Source organism: Pavona decussata, unplaced genomic scaffold (assembly GCF_977016875.1).
Source record: "Pavona decussata unplaced genomic scaffold, jaPavDecu1.1 SCAFFOLD_114, whole genome shotgun sequence".
NCBI classification, from domain to species: domain Eukaryota; kingdom Metazoa; phylum Cnidaria; class Anthozoa; order Scleractinia; family Agariciidae; genus Pavona; species Pavona decussata.
Window position 1 is genome coordinate 2,377,945 of NW_028145528.1, and position 20,787 is coordinate 2,398,731.

At 39.2% G+C, this 20,787-nt stretch overlaps 2 protein-coding genes across 5 annotated transcripts; one reads left to right on the plus strand and one right to left on the minus strand.

Moving 5' to 3' along the window:
- The first annotated feature begins 738 nt into the window (after positions 1 to 738).
- On the plus strand, positions 739 to 15,734 carry LOC146470163 (cysteine repeat modular protein 2-like). 4 transcript variants are annotated; one of them, XM_085122222.1, is made up of 9 exons: positions 739 to 1,239; positions 5,621 to 5,818; positions 6,874 to 6,939; positions 7,990 to 8,178; positions 8,882 to 9,064; positions 10,012 to 10,182; positions 10,523 to 10,654; positions 12,136 to 12,304; positions 14,576 to 15,734. In XM_085122222.1, exons 1-9 carry the CDS (start codon positions 1,089 to 1,091, stop codon positions 14,583 to 14,585), a joined length of 1,269 nt encoding a protein of 422 aa, XP_084978348.1. In that variant the 5' UTR covers positions 739 to 1,088; the 3' UTR covers positions 14,586 to 15,734. The 4 variants fall into 4 exon arrangements, with proteins under 4 accessions (XP_084978348.1, XP_084978349.1, XP_084978350.1 ...); XM_085122223.1 differs by having other exon boundaries at positions 5,627 to 5,818; XM_085122224.1 differs by lacking the exon at positions 6,874 to 6,939.
- Positions 15,735 to 17,911: 2,177 nt separating this feature from the next.
- LOC146470164 (histamine H2 receptor-like) lies at positions 17,912 to 19,779 on the minus strand. The gene has a single exon (XM_085122048.1). It carries the CDS (start codon positions 19,777 to 19,779, stop codon positions 18,811 to 18,813), a length of 969 nt encoding a protein of 322 aa, XP_084978174.1. The 3' UTR covers positions 17,912 to 18,810.
- Positions 19,780 to 20,787: the final 1,008 nt, after the last annotated feature.

Genomic DNA, 20,787 nt, shown 5'->3' on the forward strand with positions numbered 1-20,787 from the left:
GTATGTGTTGCGTGTTTTCAGCCGTTATGTGTCCGGAAATGAAATTGGATCCCAATTCCGATGAAGCCAGGTGATATTTGTAGGGAAAAAAAAGTGTTGCCAACATCTTCCGAGCGTACCGCGGATTGACATCAAACTTATGAAAACGTAACTTTACAACCTAAATCAAACAATAAATTAAAAAATTTATGAATTGCACTACGATAAAGCTATCCGAAGTTTATTAATACATTCAGATATTGACAAACCTTCAAACCCACACTTGTTTGGGTTAAGCCGAAGTCTGTTTGCCAGGGATCGCATACTTTCCATGAATATTTGTTCCAGTATTTTTAAGCCTGCCATTAACCCATTTTGCCCCGGCACTTACTTAATTGAATTATCAAATCATTATTTTTGCTTAATACCGTTTTCGTGTATGTCTGTACCGAAACAATTAACTTTTCCAAAGTCTTTTAATGGTGTGGACATAGTAGTTTTAGTAAGAGTTCTTACATTACAAGTATCGTGTTTATAGGATCTAGGTTGATTATGAGTTCTCTCTGAATTCTTTCTTCAAATTAATGATCGCGAGTTTTGTTTGTTTAAACTAGATTTTATCACACTCTACTTATGAAGGGTTTTGCCTGTTGTTTGTAATAGTGCAGAGATGTCTCTAGGGGGACACCCACGCACCTGAAATTAAATAAACGCAAATATCTGTAGCAAATAATTATCATTATTTTAACGTCTAGACGATTTGTTTTCGAACTGGATAATTCTAAAATGGAACGCCGTTGGCTTCCCCTTTAACTTTTTTTTCGGTATTTGTTCTCAAAAGTGTGTAAATGAGTCATTCGAGCTTTGTAAAGCTTATCAAGAATTTCTGTCACGCGTGCCATTAAGTTAATACTTATAAGTAGACTTGAAACTTAGGTCCTCAACCGGAATCGTACAGTCTCAATCACACCGCAAGCTGAGCACACCAGAATTATACCAGGGGATATCAAACGAAAAGGGAGTTAATAACCTGCACGTATTCTGTGTTTTTCAAAGGCCAAAGGTTGATCAATATTCACGGAGCGGCACGGCAGTTACAGTGTTAAGCCATGGTACAGTTTTATACCCTTCAGATTTTGTTTGTTGTTGCTGCGTTAAGCTGTCTTCGAAACACACTTGTTTTTGGAGAAGGGGATTTGGAGTTTTCATCGAAAAACGCTGATGTTCAACAGCATCGATCTAAACGATGGCTTTGGGGCGGTAAGGTCACTTCTCTGTTTTGTTGCTGTTGTGCATGATTATCCATATCCTTTTAGTTTTTTTTTAATTTTTTCTTATTCAACGGTAATAAATGAAAACGGTGAATACAAACCCCTGCATTCTCAGGTTGAAACCAAAATTGGAGAATTTTTGAGTATGTGGTTGAAAATCCCATAGCGTGGCAATATAAGCTATTGAACGGTTCTTTGTTGTGGTGAAGATTAATGTTGCTCTATAGGGTGGCTCTAAGTTTTGAGTCTCACCGTATAAATGAACGCTACAGTACTGAGCAGTACTTTCCTGTGGTCGGTGCTGTTTTATGTACCATACAAAGTGGCACTTACTTTTGAGTCAATGGTTGCAATTCACAGGCGTGACCACTTAATGTTCCCGACCTTGGGGACTCTTATAAGAATGACAACATGTATTGGGTGGATTATCCACCAAATAAAATCAAATGCAGTAGTAGAGAGTGCCTCCATTTTAATGGCTCTAAGCTGACTTTCTCAAGTGGTAAAGGGATGTAACTGTATTGCTCCGCCATTGAATCGTTCGCCGGTTAAGGTTCGGTATGCTTGCGCCTTGACAATCCACAGGCTTCCGTGTTTCGTCTTCACCTTATTATCCGGTTTCTGTGTTCCACATTTATCGAGTACTTCAGTTAAACGCCGCTTTTACGATAATACAAAAGCACTCTGTGTCTGTTTAACAACTATCTCGAACTATTTGTTAGCTGAGTGATAATGGAAGAACCAACTGGGAACTGCAAGGAAACAAGTAAAGCGTGTTCGAGGAATTTTGCGTAATTCTGTCCAGATTTTTATCAAGAAATTTATTCTTGCCAGATCTTAGAAGCTGATGTTGGATGTCGCCGTCCCAAAACTGCCTAGCCGGGAAATACGACATTTTTTATCCTCAAAAGAATGTGCACACTGGCACAACTCGTGCTTCTTCCTATGCTGCGAATGTTGAAGGTATTCGCTTCCTTCCCTCAATTTTGCGTAAAAAGATTGTAAGGCAATTTTTTCAAAATGTTCTCGTTAAAAAAGCTGACCTTTAACTACCGTTTCTGACATTGAATCCCACTTAAATGGATCCAATTTTCAACGGCCTAATCACAATTTTCGAGTGGTCAACGCCAAATCAGTGTAACTAATTTGTTCAATTTAAACAGAATAGAACTCTGAGTATTCGAAGTAGTTAATTACCAAAATATATCGTCGAGTTTAGTCGTGCAATCGGATTTGACATATTCTATAAGCTTCGCAAATAGGATTTTCAAGGTAAAATTAATGTGGTGTATACTATGACCCATAAATTCCCTCTAACCTCCACAGGAAGGACTCAAAGTCGTGTTCACAATAATCAGTCAAAACACCTTGAATTGCGAACAGGCTTATCACCATAGCTGGTATTTATTTTCAGTGTTGTTCAGAACTTTTTCACGAGTTCATGTTTGTGAGAATTGTGTGCATTTTACTTATCGATTATGTTGTTCAGGTAAAAATCGACGAACCGAGTAAGAACAAGATAAATCAGTGTTGCATAACATTTTAAACCCAGCATTACCTGTTTCTTGGCTTTAAAGTTCTTGTGCGTAAGTTCCACAGGGTGAAACATTAATCTGCTTTTTTTGTTTTGAGAAATTAATTGTTCGTTAATTGGGTCGTTTAGATACTTTCCGTCCACAACTAATGCTTTATATATAAGCTTTCGTCACCCCTCAGTCAACCGAGAAATGGTCATCGATCGCTTTATAACTTTAGTCACTTTTTTTTTTTTTTTTTTTTTTTTTTTTTTTACAAAATCAAGGATCAATCTATTCCTCCTTTGCAGTGGATCGCACTCTATTAAAATCGTTGCTCATTCTCGAAAAGGTGGGTTACTTCACAAACCGATTAGCTCCTGCCGAGCAGCTTACCGCGTCTTTTCAGTAGCACGTCCCATAAAACGGCTTTGAGACGGCTTAGGGTCACCAGCTCAAACTAACGTCTACGAAATCAAGGGTCAAGTTCTTCTGCTTCTGCAGTTTTCGTAGCTATTTTAGTAAAGGGGAACCACTTTAAAAGCCGATTATAGCCACTGAACCGCTAAAAGGTACCGAATAGTTAATCTATTTCCGTCTCCACGGTCTCACTTACGAATATAAGCTTTTGGAAGATTGCTAAACCTTACTCGGTATTCCCCCATTGCAGAGCTTTTAAAGAGGATCGAAGCGTTCCAAAGCTCTACTCAAGCGTTCAATTCTCAGACTTAAATCCCTCAAATTCAGAGATTTCTCAGTAAGTCACGTTTATTTTGCTTTATCATTAGAATACGTGCTTGTATCCCACAGTAGTCAAGCGGGTTTCGTTCGGAATTTTAAGCCAACGATAAAAACCAAATAAAAATATTGACTTAAATTTCAGTTAGTTTTGGAATGCCTGTTTCTTCGCTCAAATCTACGGCAGATAAGTTTAAAATAACCCGAACTGTTGGTTTTTCTCAATGGAAACTCGTTTGCTTTGTTTTCTCCTTCTACGTGATGTCATCGATGGTTTTTGTTTATTTTCTTAGATTTTACAAAATCACAGCTGTTAATTTTTGGAAAACAAACGGTGTTGACTTTAAAAACAACTTTTAAAAATCCAATTATCACGTTGTCTCGCTCCTTTAGGTTAGTGGATCCATTTATAATTGCTGGCGTCATGTTTACTGAAAATATCTTTCGGCTTCATCTGTGAACCGTGGATTATGATCATTATATGTCCGATTAACATGACGTGTCACAAAGTATTCAGCAAATCCGGCGAATTGATGACGTCCAGTTTTAAAATCCAGTTTGGAAAACTATTCTTTATATACTGAATCACGTCGCGCACGACTGAGTAAAAAGTATTTTTGTTTGACGACGTGCAGTGAGTGCTGATGAGATTTCAATCTCAGACGCAATTAGTTGGACCACTTCAATCGAGTCTTTAAGATCACATTATGTACGGTTCTCCTTTCCCGTCAACGTGGAGTGGAAACTTTCAAGGTAACAGTCAGAGGAAATATACGCAGAAAGAGACGTTGCTGCAAATTTGATGAATATTAGTTTATCCCTTTCTGAACAATCTATTATTTTTTCATGAAAGTAAAGCTCATCGTACATACCATGCTCGCGTGCAGTATTTACTTTAATCCTTTTTAATATCCAGCTGTGGCCTACAATTCTCTATTACTAACAAACTCAGCCTCCGGTTATTACATGTACACTTTATAGTATTCCCACGTTCAAGTAACATTCTCGTGCCCAGAATCTGCGACTTAGTCGTTTAAGTCAGCGGTTTATCACCGGGACTGACCTGGCGAATATCTGCTGACCAAAGAACTCGTAGACTCTGCGTAAGAACTGGTACTGATACATACAGAAAACCTTTTTTGTTTTCCTTGGCTGTGCCATGTGCCTTAGTCGTTATCGTGCCTTATTTGCCTGCTGATTACGCACGGTTTTCAGTGTGGTTGACTAGGACTGTAAAATTCCGGGAATAGAAAAAGAAAAAAATATGTAACAATGATAATAATAAAACTAGGAACCCATAAATAGTGGGTTCCGGAATAATCGAAATCCAATCATTGCAAAAAAAAAAAAAAAAAAAAAAAGAAAGAAAAAAAAAAAGAAAAAAGTTGATTTGACTAGTCAGTGCGTACCTGTACGCTTGTTCGTCGTTTTGTTTACAGTTAAAATCATTCCGGTCTCCTAAAGCTCTTTTAAAGTTTTTCTTTTGTTTAAATAAGCTCCTATTTAACGTAATATTAAAGGAGATTATTGGAGGCGGCGAGACATTTGTTAATATAGCGTAACGTTTGATCATGGAGAGAAAGCATTCCATTCTCAGAAAAAAAAAAAAAATCTTGTTGCCGATCTACGCTGAAATGTCTGGTCCCTTTTGAATATCATGATGATCGTTTCAAGTTGTTTTTCTTCTTTTTGCTGATTACATCTGTGATACATTTTATTGCACGATGAAGGACTTTTTTTAACATAGTTAAAATCAATAAGGCCTAATTGAAACGTGGCATTCAGTTAAGCAGCGTGAAGTGTAATTCACTGAAATCAAATCTGCACTGTGTCTTTTTGGCCATTCAGTTATAACGTGAAGTGTATTAGTTGTTTATTCTATGTGGTTATTGGCTTTTATTGGATTTACTGTGATATTTATCCATTTTTCTAGGGCTTTAATTACCTTCGTTGTGACTGCGCACTGAAATGCGTCAAACACTAATTTTGGATTGAACTTTATGTTTGATTGCGTCAAGGGATTTCCTAGAGTTACACGTCTTTGACAGGGTTGTTGTTTTCTTCATTCAAAATTATGAATCTGGAGAGTACTTTTCACGTTGTATTTTCTTATCCAAGATAAAGGCTGTGGCTTAATTCCCGGATGTGAGAAATGCAGCGATGGATTGGTATGCAAGAAATGCAGGCGATCTTTCATACCTATTGAGTACGAAAGGAGCAGAAAGACGATTATCAGATGCAGCCGATCTTGTCCCGTGGGCTACAACATTACATCTAGAAAAGTGTATCCCAAGATTTGTGTGAGAACACAGCTTGGTAAGTAATACCATATTAGCGAATTCCAAACTCATAATGTGATGTCAACGCCGGCTTAGCTGTCAACAGTCAAATGACTTAGTTTTTAACCTTCAAAAGACAAATGAGGAAGCTTTTTACTGTCAACTCCGGCGAAAGGACACATAGAGAGGCCGTTTACATTTGTAAACGCGCTGTTAGGAAATCTACCTTCACGGCGTAAAAAGGGTCATGGATTGTAAGCGCGCATTTTTGAAAAAGGTTTCTCAAATACATTAATAATTCATGAAAATAAAACAAATTAAGAATATCGGCTACCCTGAAGGAGGTTTGGAAATGTGATCCTAATTATCATAAAATTTGGTCAACGTTTGCTTTGAATTTCTCCAAGAACTATTAAATGGTTTGTGAAGCTATATCAAACAGTCAATAGAGTCTTTCATCCAATATCCAAACGCCCCGAAGTTGGCTAAAATAACTCGGCTGCGCCTCATTTTTTCAATCCACTTCTTGGTGTTTGGAGATAGGATGAAACACTCCAGCACAACCTGATAGATTACTTGCAAAGTGAATACTTTTCCAGAACATTTTCGAAAACGCCCATAACGCTTTTTCGTGTGGACAGCGTAAACGTATATTTTTGTAAACGTTAACGTTAGAGCATCGGCCCCAGTCTAGAGCAAAATCCATGTCGGAAAGATCTACGCATGTTCAATGAAGGTTAAGCGTTTTTGAATCGCTATTACTTTTTCGTATAGACGGGTGAAAATGATCGAGGAACGATCGAGGGATTCGTGTGGACGTATTTATTTAAAGAAGAAAATGCGTTTAGAACTTAACGTGTACAGGTGTAGATGCAATCTTCAAAGCTTTGTTCATATATCCATTTACATGAGACCCTCAATCATGCACATGCATTTTTCCACGGTATTTGCTACTGCGCTTTCCACGTCACTTGCTGGAAACATCGTAACACTCTAATAAACACCCTGTTTTGAAATGGAAAGATTCACAAAGCCTTTTTTGTTGTTGTTGATGCGACTGCAAGATTAACTCTAACGCATTTTTTGCCATAGGTTCATTAACCAAACCTGTTCCAGATTCCCAGATTGTGGAGAGGCGTTCCAAACAAAATAAAGATGGCAAGTGAATCCGTTTCGTGTGTATTTTTCGTTTTATCTTGCCGGCTGCACCACAATCTGAGATCGAGGATGATCACGACTGCTTGCATTGCGTCTAATTCCATACTAATCAGAACTCCTACAATGGATCATGCCATATTACACATATTTCACTTGGGTGTCAGTTAATAAAGGCGCTTTTCACTTGACAGTCTGTCTCGCAATTCTGTTGCGTCGTTGCAAGACTTCAGTAAATTGTATGAAACGTTGTTGCCTAATGCAACGTTCCTTGAAATGATCATGTCTCGCAACGTCTTTGTTGCAGTCAACATTGTACAAAGTAGAACCGACTTGTTCTTCTTGCAACGATTGCGGCAACGACAAATTGTGAAATGTGTTCATTTCAGGGCACGTTATCCCAAGTAATGTTCGTGAAACTTGTGTCGCAACAAAATTGCGAAACAAATTGCAAGAAAAAGTGCAAAATATAACAGTACCCTTATACCTTTCCTTGTTCAAAGCAACAGAGCAAACCGTTTAATTCTCGTTACCTATATAATGCATGCAGAAAGCAAACCAGTTTTCTCTAAAAGTGACATCCACATCATATGCTTTACATTTAGGTGCCTTACCTGTACATTAGGAAGTCAAAGAAATAGAAAGTAGAATGAACAAGGCCATGTTGAGATTATCGTTCTAATACTTTCTTACATTTTTCTACGTATAAGGATATAGATTTAAGTTATTGATTTTTAATCTTACGAAAAATTTAATATCAATGGTTGATTTCTGGAGGCAGGGCAAATCCAGTACTTCAAAAAGATGAGGCCCGGTTCGGTAAGTCGACGGGAGGAGGCGTAAACCCCTTGATGTTTCAAAGAGAGTTTGCAAAAATGGGTAGTTCTTTTTTGTTTTATAGGAGGGCGCGTGCTGAGAGGGTGAGGTGCTATTTCCTGTATTTGAGCACGCTATTAAGTGTTGGCTTAGAGTTTGTAAGTCCTTTTTGTTATCGCTGTAAACCGCCTTAGCTTGAACATTAACACTTACGGATGCATCCTGTTTGTTTGAAAGGTTGTATTGCACGGAATTGTGTTCACTGCCACCCACACAATCCAGGAAGCTGCCTGAACTGCAGTCAGGGATTTTACTCCATCCGGAAAAAGATCATGGGAAATGTGAGATGCGTCCGACAATGCCCACTTGGCTTCACGCCTACTTTGAAGAATGATGGGAAAAAGTTATGCAAAGATGCACAATCAAGTAAATATGATAAACAACTATTTAGCCGGCTGAACTTAAAATCAAGAATGCATGGGTATAGCAAAAAAAAAAAAAAAAACATTTTTCTTGTGGCTTCTTCCCTTAGTTCTAATCCTCGAAGACACTATTTAATGCTTTATGTGCAATCCATATTTGAAAGATAAGGTCAGACACAAAGGCAGTTATGCGTTGGTGTAACAAATGGGTTTTGTTAAAGGAAGGATATACAGGTTTGACCAGTATATGCAATAGAAGTGTATGTAAAAATTGAAGGAAACAATTTCAGGTAGATATTTTGTCGATAATGCATCCTATCACCACATCTTAGCTAAAGCCAAACTTGGAGAACATATGATCTTCGGTTAGGATTCTCCCCGAATTTGCTTGAAGTTCTCCTTTGGGATTAAAAGAAAAAGTTGCCGACAAAAATAATATCTGGCACCCAGAGAACAGCTGATTTTTTTGCCCGAGAAAAACCGTAGTGTTTATTATTTCCATTCACTTTTTAGATGCAACTTGTATTGGTATGGATCGTTATTTATAATAACATGGTGCTGTTTGGATATTCTAAGCTCAAATTATTTTTTTCTTTCCCATAACTACTTGAAGCTGTTCTTGTGATTTCAAACGTACAGGTTAGCAAGTTTCAATGTTCGCGCTGTTATATATTTAGCAAAATTACGACTTTTTTTGCTGCTTGCAGAATGCCAATCCGTGGTACCCAACTGTGCAAAGTGTCTCGACCCTTTACGTTGTCGAAAATGTAAGAGTGACTTTCATGCTTTCTTCAACAAATCCGGAATGGTTTGCGTTCGGAGTTGCCCAAACAACCTCGTTGCTCACAACTCAAGCTACTTTGGAAAATACTGCAAGAAACCAGTTGTAGGTAAATAGCGAAATGTTTTGCACCGTATAGGGGAAGAGGTGGGGGGAGGGAGGAAAGTCTCACTGTGTCCACAGGTGGTCCATATTGCCACAGTTTAACTCGATTCTTGTGGCATGGATTGATCGAAGCATCTAGGAATTTACGAACCTCTCCGTCCTAGGTCACTTAGGATACAAGCCCATAGACCTTCCCAAAGTCCCTCACTTCTCTTTTCCAGTCTGAGAGGTCCCGACGCGAAGGGCGAGGTCCACGGTTCTCCAAAGTTTTTTTCTAACGTTTTACTGGTGCCTTTTCGTACACATGGGTGAAAAGTGATACTTTGGAGCCGATAGAGCCAGTTTGAAGAAAGGAAACAACGCAATGACGGAGACCAATGCTTAAATAGGCCATTTCCGAGTTGCCTGTAGCCTCCTTTTCAAACCGAGGGTATGTGCGAAATCTTTCATGAAATGAGTTTATTCACATGTAAATAAAACTCATTTTCATATGAAAGACTTCGCACCTGCCTTCGGCGTAATAAAAATGAGGCTGCAGGCAAATCGGAAATGGTCTATTGCCACATCTGATGGGACACTGAATGAACTTCCAGGGATACTGTGACGTGCTTAGACACACACCTTCGTATACAGTGAATCAGGCACACTTGAAAAATGTAACGTTCCTGGACTCTTGAACCCAGGAGTGCTTTGGATGTAACTGTCTAGGATCCGTGAAGTGTATATTTACTCATGTATAGTTCCTCGATTCTTTATAGCGTCAAAAGGGGACAATATATAAACAACGTTTTTCAACAAGCTAGCGAACATGCCAATAAACAATTAACTGGCAAAGAAACAAGCCAAGAAGCCAGTCAGTGTTCTGTAGTACGGAGAAATAATCATTGATCGCCACTAGAATTTACTTTTCTCAGTAAAAGATGATTTATCATTCCGTTTTGCTACAAACAGGATGTAAAACTGTTGCTAACTGTGTGAGATGCCCCGATAAGATCAACTGTCGCAGATGTGAGTCTCGATACTTCAGACTAAAAATGTTCACTTTCTCCAACTCAACTTGCGTTTCTTCTTGTCCTCGTGGCTTTGCCAAGAAAGGAAGGAGATGCCACCGTGTTATGGAAGGTAACTAATATTGGTGACATGTACAAAAGTGAACAGAGCTGAATTCTAATATAAACGAGAGAAGAAGCTGAGGTTTGAGATATTATGGGTTAAATACAATTACGTCATCAATCAATGATAATTCATGAACAGAAAAAAAAGTGAAGGAGGTCACGAAATGTGGTATTAATCATCAATAAGTTTCGTGAACTGTTGGAAAAGTAAAGTGGCAAAATAAAGGAAAAGTCACAGTAACTGCTGTAAAATTAAAGAAATTGATAAAGACAGATTTTAAGTGCAGAAAAATAATTGTACTTATTTAGGTCTAGAGAAAGAAAATTCAATTTCATATTTTTTGTAGATGGCTGTTTGGACGAGCATTGTTTGACTTGCAAAGAGGGATGGTTTCGTGTCAACTACAATAAAAGGCGCTGCCAGCGCAAGTGTCCCAAAGGTTATTATATTCTTGGAGCCAAACAAAAGTTCTGCCTGAGTAAGTGTTATTTACGTGTTAATAGCGCATGGGGATTTTACATTAGTTCTGTTGCATACATGAATATCGTTGGAGTTTAACTAAACAACATCATTTCGCTATAAGTCGCTTACAGGGCGTTTCAATTGAGTTTCTAAAGTACTAACGCATTTGCTATGGTTTGGCTCGACTACACTCTACGATTGGTTGACAAAAACTCGTACTACTTTCTCAACCAGTCAGAAGTAAAATCGAGACTAATCGTAACTTGCAATTGCTTGCACACATTTTCCCGCGTTTGACGACTTTGTCATGTACTTGCTTCGAATTGTGATTGGCTCATTACGCTGTTTGCGTCTGTTGCCATTGGCCAGGTTTTACGATTGGTTTTACGACACTCAACTGTTCTATTTAACTAATCACCCCAACCCCAACCCGTATCCAATGACAACACACGTATTGGCAGTTTCTTGTTCATCGGCATTGTATGGAGGAAGAAGGATTATTGATTAGCCTCTGCCCCAACTGATTCCTCCAAGGCTTTGGATTGACTTCTTTTAAAAATTGTCTTTAAAGAAGAAAAGAGGAAGAGGGGGAACTTTTCTGCCTTCTTGTCTTTCTAAATGTGTGTCCGATACTAACCAAGTAAAGATTCGGAGCTTTGAGGAATTGCTTTAGTATTTAGGAATTTTAGAAAATTTTCGACAACACCTGTCAGTACTATGGATTGCTAGGAATAACTTCCTGGAAGTAATGGGTGCCTCTTGATCAAGGCAGCGGGATTTTTTAAATAATGTTGCCTCAATATATCAAATTAGTGTGATACTACAGCCCTGTGGCGTAACTGAAAGCATGGCGACCGCCTTTATTATATAGTAGATGTGTTGGTGTAATAATTTTGGGCATTTTAAGGAGGAAGTTCTGTTATAAAAGGCCTTGCCTCCCTGCATTTTACACGTTTGGGATTGTGAAATGCAAATTGAGACTTTCTTCGGACGTGGCACGTTGAAAGCCTGTTGCAGGGTTCAAAATGTTTGCTTGGCGCCGCTGTGCAGGATTTGGACACCTGGAAAAGGCTCGCGTATTGATAGCTCTATCGTCCGGTGTGAAAAAGGAGTCCTTCAAAATTTCATTCAAACCAAAATTTCACCACCCTTAAGAGGGTTTAGCCCCAAAGTTTATCAGAATTGTCGCTAATGATTGTAGAACAGACGCACGCGGCTTCTTAGTCAAGTTGTTTATTTTAATGTGGCTGTTTGGCATGCACTTTGAGGTGAAAATGGCCAGTCCAGCCACCTTTAAAACAGAGCGTCCTGTTTCAGAAACGTTTCATTGCCTCGTTTTTCGATGGAGTCATCGTAAGGACCATCCTGCGACGTAAAAGGAACGCAAGAGCTCAATTACAATATTTCGGGTTGGGGCGATCTGTGGCAGGCAGATGAGATCTTAACAGAACAACTGACGTTAACGAATGCTGACTATTATTTTTTTTTTATTTGCAGGATGCTTGAGCAATTGCGAAAAATGCATTAATGGGTATGACTGCATCAAGTGTATTCCAGAAACTGCAAAATTTGCACAGGACATGCGCACTTCGTGTGTGAGAACTTGTCCTTTTGGTTACACGAGTCAAGGAGACGCGAGCACGGGAAAATCCTGTCTGCTAAACAGGTCAGCCAGCTGGAGGGTTTAATTTTAGACTCATCTTAAGCCAGCAGCTTACATATAATTTAATTTTTCACTGTTTTTGTTGTTGTTGTTTGTTTGTTTTGTTTTTGGGGGGGGGGGGGGGAAGGGGGGCTTCTTAACGTTTATTGTTAATTTTGTAACGTTATAATCATGTCATATCCAGTATTTGCGAGTGGAATAGTTGTTTCAGTTTTCTTAAAAGTAACTAAGAACTGTTGGTAGATCGTACTGACCAGAAGACGATTTAATGGTCGCTATTTCGCGGACATGATATAATGGCTGATATCACATGGCCGCCAAGCCAATCCAAACAACAAAACTGCATTATCAAAAAACCTTTAAAAATATGCTGATAGTAACTTGAAAAATGATCTTTCCCAAGACTAAAGTTTTTTAATGGAAAATTAAAACCAGAAACAAACAAACAAACAAACAGCAAAGTGGTTGCGAATTGCTGGGAAAGATACTTCAGATAAGATCAATTCCAAATCCGTATTGCTAGGTCAGCGTGTCCGTTAGACAGGAAAAGAGAGGAGATCAAACTTATTTCGATAACCGTAAATTTCATTGCCCCACAATGGATTTGTCATAACATGTATTCCATTTAAAAATTTATTTTTCTTTCACGAGGATCTAAACAAACAAACGAACGAACAAACAGTCAAGCAAACAATAACTTGGGTTGCGTTCTAGATTCCATTCACACTTGTAGTGTGGATGGGAAGTTAAAGGTGTCTTTAAGGTGCCTGAAATATACGCACTAAACGCAGAGCCAGTACCCAAGCAATTTTGTTTCCAGGCACGCAAACTTAACCCCAGTAGTTGAACAAGTCGAAATATTTAAAGTAACAGTTCGGGCGGTGACGTTAGAGTCCTACAATCTTCGCCAACTGATTTCTGTTGGGAAGGTTAGAAAACAAGCCCGGTATAACAATTTTATTATTTACGTTTGTTTACGCCTTTGTTTGTCGTTTTCCCCACTCCCTGTTCAATGTTGAATTCCCCACGAAGAATAATTCGTAAAGATTCACAGTAGAAACTCAACATTGATACAGGGGAGGGAAGGAACGTGAAGGCAAGACAAACTTAGCAATCTTCCTTCTTCCTTACACGTTAAGGTTACCCTATACCTTCAGAGGTGTTTCGCGTTTAAGCGTTATAGCGCGTCCAGTTTAAACTGTAGATATCTAAACCCCTATATCAAATTAAAGCTTATAGAACTGGCTATCAAACTATACCAAGAAGTTTGAAATAAAATGAATTGTCGAATTTTCACGACCTCTAAATGCGAGCTTCAGAATCACCTTTTTTAAAGCTACAAGTCAAAGCGAATTTTGTTTTTCGCTAATTTAATTTGCTCCTCAGTTTTCGGACCCAAAGCGCTAAAAAAACGTGTCTGCGTTTTGCCATATTCAATCGCAATGAAAAGCCAGTATAGTGCATTTTCGAAATAGGATGAAAAAATTGTGGAGTGATCGTACAAAAATCGCTCTCCGAGAAAAAAATATTTCGAAAGAAAAAATTCACAGACATTTGCTTATATGTTAAACTAGCTACTGTCCAAATTTGAAGGCAAACGGAAAAATTCCTTTTGAGTTTTAGCTCTTTGAAGTGGGTCCTCCAAGTGAAAAAAATTGATTCGAGAAAACAGCGCTAAAAATTCGGACGCTCGCAATTAGAGGTCGTAAAAAATTCGGCAATTCATTAAATTTCAAAATTGTTGGTTTAGTTTGGTAGCCAGCTCTATAAGCTTTAATTTGATATAAGGGTTCAGGTATCTATAGTTTAAACCGGACGCGCTACATTGCTTGGAGGCAAGACACCTCTGAAGGTATAGGGTAACCTTAATTGGAAGGGGACGCACAGCGCTATCAAATCCTGGCATGGTTTTTCTGACTTGTACCTTCATTGTTCCCTGAGGTTGGTCGGGTGAGATCAAACATGGACTGATGCGGCAGCTAGAGGCGCTTTGTATATGCTGACGTCCGCTCTCACCTCCTCTGGGGTGAGTTGCATTAAATTTAACGTCGGGCGTAACTGCTAACGCCAGACCTTCAACCCAGTTACATTCAGTATTTTAACGTCTGACGATAGCGTTTACGCCCGCCGTTAAGTTTTATGCAACTCGTCTCTGGTTCCTCCATAATTCAGCTACTAGCTCTAGCTGCAAAGTGAGGTAAAGTGGCGCCAGATTTCTCTCTCGCAGTTCTCTGTCTGCCCGCGTAACGAATCATTTTTGGTTTTTCTTTTCAGAATTACGTGACCGGGTGCATTGGAAAAAGAAGTAACGTTGACACGTTCCAGAACTGTCTAAAATAAAGAGTTTTTATTTTCAGATCTCTCTTTGCACTCGTACAAGTAAAAGAATTTAATTTGAAGTGTAACTACGATATGATACTTATAAGGTAAATTTGCAGTACAATACGAGGCATATAGCAGCTCTTCCATTTACCCTAGGCTAGCCGCATGTCTGCATTTGACGGTTTATTGAGTTTAGGTCCTAGCCCCTATTCCAACATGTACAGCACCCAGCCCCCTGGGCATCGGTGGGATATTTTTTACCAATTGTTAGTCCCGGGAGCCGGGCATTAATCTACCCCGGGGCATTTGACGGTCTCGTGATTTCACCTCACATTAGGGAACTGGTCAAAACAAGTTTGTTCAAAGGGGACCCATCTTGTCTGGGGTGGGTGGGGGGGGGGGGGGGTTATCGAATACACCACATATCTCATGAATATTACCAACGAAATTTATTGGCTTTAAAATTTGAGGTGACAGAAATATTCAGGTAGCAAGAGTCAGCATTCCTAGATAAACAAGAAAAGTGATATTTGACTCTCACTGCCAATTTTTACTGCTGGATAGAGGGGTGGCTACTAATAAAGACACCATTTTTTGAGGTTGAGGAAGGAGGGGGGGGGGGGGGGGGCAGGCAGAGACCACCATCAATTTTGGGGTTTGGTGGGTCCTGTTCGAGTATATTCTTGACTACTTCCCTTAGTTCATCGGCGAAGACGATACATTTGTGATTAACTTTTCCAGGGATGACGAATTGGAATAGAATGGTCACTGGAACAATACTTTGAAATGAGATTTTTTTTAGTCTTAGTTTAGTATCAATTAGAAAACTAAGAGAAAATCAACATATTTTCTCAGCTTGACCATGGGGAATTTGCCGGTTTGTTTTCAAAACTCTAAATGCCCAGGGAATGGGCACTGCTGGAAAAGACTGATACATAACATAATCTCTAGAAAGTAGCATGTGGAAAATTATATTGAAAAGACTTTAAAGGATACCACTGCCGGTAGAAAGCTCCTAATCTTTTTCTTGTATCTTAGAGGAAAGGCTGCTTCGCTAAAGGCGGCAACTTTACCCATGTGCTGCAAATAAATAAATTCATTCATATAAACATTATTCTTTTTTTGTCAAACGTTTAAGGGACATTATGCCACCTATTTGTAACGTTGTTTTGAGTTTGTATCGCTGGGAACATTAAAATAATGCTTCAGTTTTGTTAACAATAACCCTACTAGTACACACAGACAAGTGTTAATTATTTTTAACTGTGGATAGCCGGGATCGAAATGTATTGCAATTTTCCCCATGTGTATTTTGGAGGAATCACTAACAAACTGAGTATAGTTTGTTCTTCCCAGGGCGAATCACTAAATATTTTCTTCCCGGTCACCCGGTGTTCTAAAATCACGTGACCATGCCTGCTGTCGAAGAACCCTCGGTAAAAAGGATAAAAGTGGTTACTTTCTATAGAAACTTTGGTTGTGCATCGATTGGGGATTGAAAACAAGCGTTTGATAAAGCTGGCCACCGTTAAGAGCTTGGGATTAAAAAGCTGAAGTTTGAGCGCTTGGCCTTTTCTCCAACAAAGGGCTAACTCTCAAACTCAGCTTTTTTAATCTTTTTGCTGTGACTAATTTACCGGTGGTGTCAACTCGTGATAAAAACTAATATTCTTAACAAAACAGGTTATGTAAGAAATAGTCATTTATATTTGGTCAATATTTAAACGAGCTTTCAGTTCTAAGGATAACCAACTTTCACCATTCATAGACAAAATGTTTTACACTAACTAAGAGGGTGTTTATTAAATTCATAAAACAAGATGCCTGCTATACTGGCATTACGCGAGATGCTGGGGGTGATTCATTTATTCCAACTGTATGCTTCGCCGATTGATAAAACTATCCTTGCTAATGGAATAGTTTGAGTCACGACGATCGCGTTACGTTGTTTTCCGTGTGTTACGCGACTCAGACTATCAGCGGAAATTTGTCAAATTCCATTACGATAACGTAAGCTTCTCAATGACCTCTTTTCAGTCTCGCGTCGTGGTCTAAGACTGTCAAACAAAGCACGATTCCTTCACTAAGAACTCACCAATTTCCACCGTTTTACGTGTCGGGTGCTTCTTAGAAGTTATTCTTTCGATTTGCCGCTTCAAAATGGTGAAATTTCCCTTTGAAAACGGCACACTTGAGTCCAGAACAAGTTAAAACAATATGGCGCGACTTAATCCGTCTTTAATAAATATATCAAATGATGCATTGACGTCACACAGGTAGGGGTGAGTGGGTCCCCTCCCTCGCAATATAAGCGACAAGAATGGATTTTGATTGGCCTGCTTTTGTTGAAGACAATCAAAACAATACATCCCGAGTAGGAGAGGGGAGAGTTTAATGAATAAATTAATCTACCGATTTGTGTATACGACGAAGAAAAAAAAAAAAAAGAAATCGACCCGTTTTTAGACACGGTATGCCCCTTCAGGGCATCCCGCGTAACAAAACAAAACAAAAGCAGCAGCAACCAAACAATAATAATGATGATGATGATGATGATGATGATGAAAGAAAGCTACGAAGAAGCTTATCAGCAAAAAGGACAGCTCAAGAAAATTAAGGCATGGGTCTCTAGTTATTTACTCAAAAAAGCGAGGGGGTGGTCAATCTTCTGAAGATTTAACCGTAACGTCGTAAGACTTTGTCAGCATAATATGCTTACAAATGCCAACATATTGACATACACAACTCAAGAAAACTTTTGAGCAAAAATGGCACCACCTTTTATTGCCTCCTGGGGGCTCCCTGTAGTTTGAAAACTTTACCACTGTAAACCACTTCATTTCTGTGCCCGGGCCTTTTCAAACATTCCCTCAATTTTGAAAATAAACGGCTAATTTTATTTTGGAGGGACTGGGCACTACTAAAAAATGCCGTTTAATTTCAAAATTAAAGAAAAATTCAAAAACCTTGAGCACAGAAATGAAGTGCTCAACAGTGCCAAAGTTTTAAAGCTACTGGCAGCCTTCAGCAGGCAATAAAAAGTGGTGCCATTTTTACTCAAATGTTTTCATAAATGTTTCGGCCGCAACAGGTCACGTGACCTAATTTGCATAAGTTGTGTAGGTCAATATGTTGAAATTTGTAAGCATATTATGTTGCCAAAGTCTCACGACGTTACGGCTAAATGTTCAGAAGATTGACCACCCCCTTCCTTTTTTGAGTAAGTAACTAGAGACCCATGCCTTAATTTTCTTGAGAGGCAACATCAGCCTCCAAGAAATCCAAACACAACAGTCCTATCCATTAAATGATAACAATGAACATCGCTGTAGCGCCCAAGGAACTCGGTTTGGACCCGACTCTAGAGTAGGAAAGTCCACATTACAATAGATGTTTATGAAAATAGTCCTCCGAAAAAAGAAAAAAAAACATGCCTCAGTACATTTAGCTCGCTAGTGGCGATGAAGGACACTGTAAATTGAAGAAAATAGTGTCACATATATATTGGAAATATAAATTTTAACCGAGACGGCTCATAGTCTGCCCGCGGTCCTTTAGCACGGTGTCAAGGATATCGAATAGACCTTTATCACACGGCGGCCATGTTGAGGCTCAGCACAGGTAGCCCAAGCTCGCGTCACTGGAGAGCGTGTATTAATTAATCAATTACTAGTGGGACGATGACCTTTGAGTGAAAGCGGTATTGGCTGTTGGTATTGACAGTTGACAGTGATTTCAGAAACGGTAAAATTAGTCCCAAATACACGAACATACACCAGAGGTGAGTCAGTTTTATTCATTTCATTGAATGAAAGTTAAATGTTAGCATCATTTAAGGTCCGGAATCGACAATATTTTATTTCCCATACAAAGTCTTATAACGCGTTTAAATTCTCAACGGCTGCCTGTAACCTAATACTGCTTGCACTCAAAGGTCATCGTCCCACTAGTAATAAATTATTACACGCTCTCTAATGACGTGAGCTTGGGCTGCCTGTGGTCTCAGGAGAATAAAAAGCTTTGCTTTTGCACGACAAGTCCGAGACACAACATGGCCGCCGAGTGATAACGGTCCATCCTTGCTTTCATTTACTTAGCATTAAAAGATAAACTAGAGGCTACCATGTTATAAAATAACAACAAAAAATCATATAGAATAACAATGATTTGGGCAGGACATGTCAGGTCTAGGGAACCGATATGTTAACCATTGTTAAGAACTGCTTGCGAGCAGGCATGCCGCAATCAAGTGATTCCTGGGCAACACGGCATCTGAACAATCGTTTCAATTCCGCTCTTATGTCTCTCTTTAAAAAGGAGTATACTACGACGTTTATTGACGAATTTAGGAAAAGGAGGATTCTGGAAACTAAAACAAACTCGACTGTAACTGTGCACAAGTTGAACATATCACAAAATCCACGATAAGCTGATAGCAGCCAACAGAATATAAACAGCAGTGCTACGGACGCAAAGACCTTGAGGTTTGACCTCTCTCTGCTTCCTTGTCTCCTTTGTTTTTGAATGTTGCGGCCACTGTAGCGCAGTTTGACACTTTCTTGTGCAGCGATCTGGCGGGAATGAGCCCGTGTTATTAAAAACAAATGAAAATACACCAAAAGCATCATGAAGCACGGTATTACTTCAAAGCAAATGACGACCAATCCTCCGAATACTCGACTTGCCGTGTACCTTTTCTCGTTGCCGCTCAGTTTCCATAGCACTGGAAAAAGGGAAATAGCTGTTGGTATCGTCCATGCAATAAATATCATTACCATAACTTTTAACCGGGTCATTACTGTGTAGTATTTCAGTGGTCTTGTTATGGCAAGATACCTATCTGCAGTCATAACACACAAATTGCCAACTGACACGTACAGAATAAGATTGTAGAATGTCAACAGCGCAGTAATGTTTAGGCTTGGTGGTTTCCAGAACGTATACGCAATGTACGTGGGTATTACCACAAGCCCGATGAGCAAATCGGCCAATGATAGCGAGAGAATAAACCAGTTTGCTCTCACGTGAAGAGTTCTTCGCGTTATGATTAGGTATATCACCACTGAGTTCCCACAAACTGTTGTAATTCCTACCAAGATAACCAAGACCCAATACCATACAGCGGCTTTCTCGTTTGTGCTGTTCATGGATGCCATTCGTCTACGATTCCAGTGCAGAGTTCCCCCTATTAGTATGCAGACAAATATTAAAATTGAATCACGCCAGACCGTGAATGAACGTGTTTTAAGATCACTTTTCGTTAGTCTACGATTTTAATTAGTAAAGTATGGTTTACCAACTGGAGTTCAAGCGCGATTCATCATGATATTACTCGAAAAATTTGCCAGGTAGTGCGAAGTTGACAACGCTCATGGAAAACTCGGAGGAACACAATCGCTTTTGAACACAACACTGATAAAAGCAATTGGAAAACCCCAAATATTTATAAGGGTAGGGGATGGCAATTAAAATACTACCTTGAAGGGTTAAACTCCACTAGCCCACTCACATCTATTAACGGTTCTTCGATCTGTTACTGCAACCAAAAGAGATTTTACTTTCCAGGTTCAGAGAGTGTTGCACTCACTGGAATAGACAGTCGACATTCGCAAATATTATACCCTGGCAAGAGAGGTTTATCCTCTTCCCTGTTCCCAACTCCGGTGACGGAGGTTGATGTCCGTCCCTCACCCCGTAACCAATTGAGGTTAATCTTCTCTTGACCCTGGTGATTGGATTTTCAGCTTGAATTTTACAGCAGCCGGCGTCGCGCAGCACTATAATTTATTCTACTCAAGCTGTCCTGCAGCCACAGTATCTCTCCAGCCTTTTCTCCATTTTTTTTTTAATTTATTTACTTGGCGAAACTGTATAAATAAAATCATTTTATAGGTCTCTTTTGTATGTCCTAATGTTGAACTAGATAGAAGTTGACACGCTGCTGCACTGCAAAGGATAAAAAGGAAACTATGCAATGCAGTCCTTTGTTCTCTTCGTGGCTATCTGTTTCGTAATAGGACTTTAGTAATAAGTTGTACTTGGGTTAAGTACATTCCAAGAATTAATGAATTTTTAAAGTAGCAGCTTATCCTTGAGATTTCATATCATGCAATGGGCTCCTGTATCATGTTGTCAGGTATCTGTTTGAATCTGTTTGACATACG

What these genes read in the sequence shown, in the direction of transcription:
- LOC146470164 (XM_085122048.1), bottom strand. Translation starts at nt 19,779, where the DNA reads ATGGCATCCATGAACAGCACAAACGAGAAAGCCGCTGTATGGTATTGG.
- LOC146470163 (XM_085122222.1), top strand. Translation starts at nt 1,089, where the DNA reads ATGGTACAGTTTTATACCCTTCAGATTTTGTTTGTTGTTGCTGCGTTA. An exon ending in TAAACGATGGCTTTGGGGCG is followed by an intron (nt 1,240 to 5,620) that starts GTAAGGTCACTT and finishes TTCTTATCCAAG; the next exon opens with ATAAAGGCTGTGGCTTAATT. An exon ending in ATGCAAAGATGCACAATCAA is followed by an intron (nt 8,179 to 8,881) that starts GTAAATATGATA and finishes TGCTGCTTGCAG; the next exon opens with AATGCCAATCCGTGGTACCC.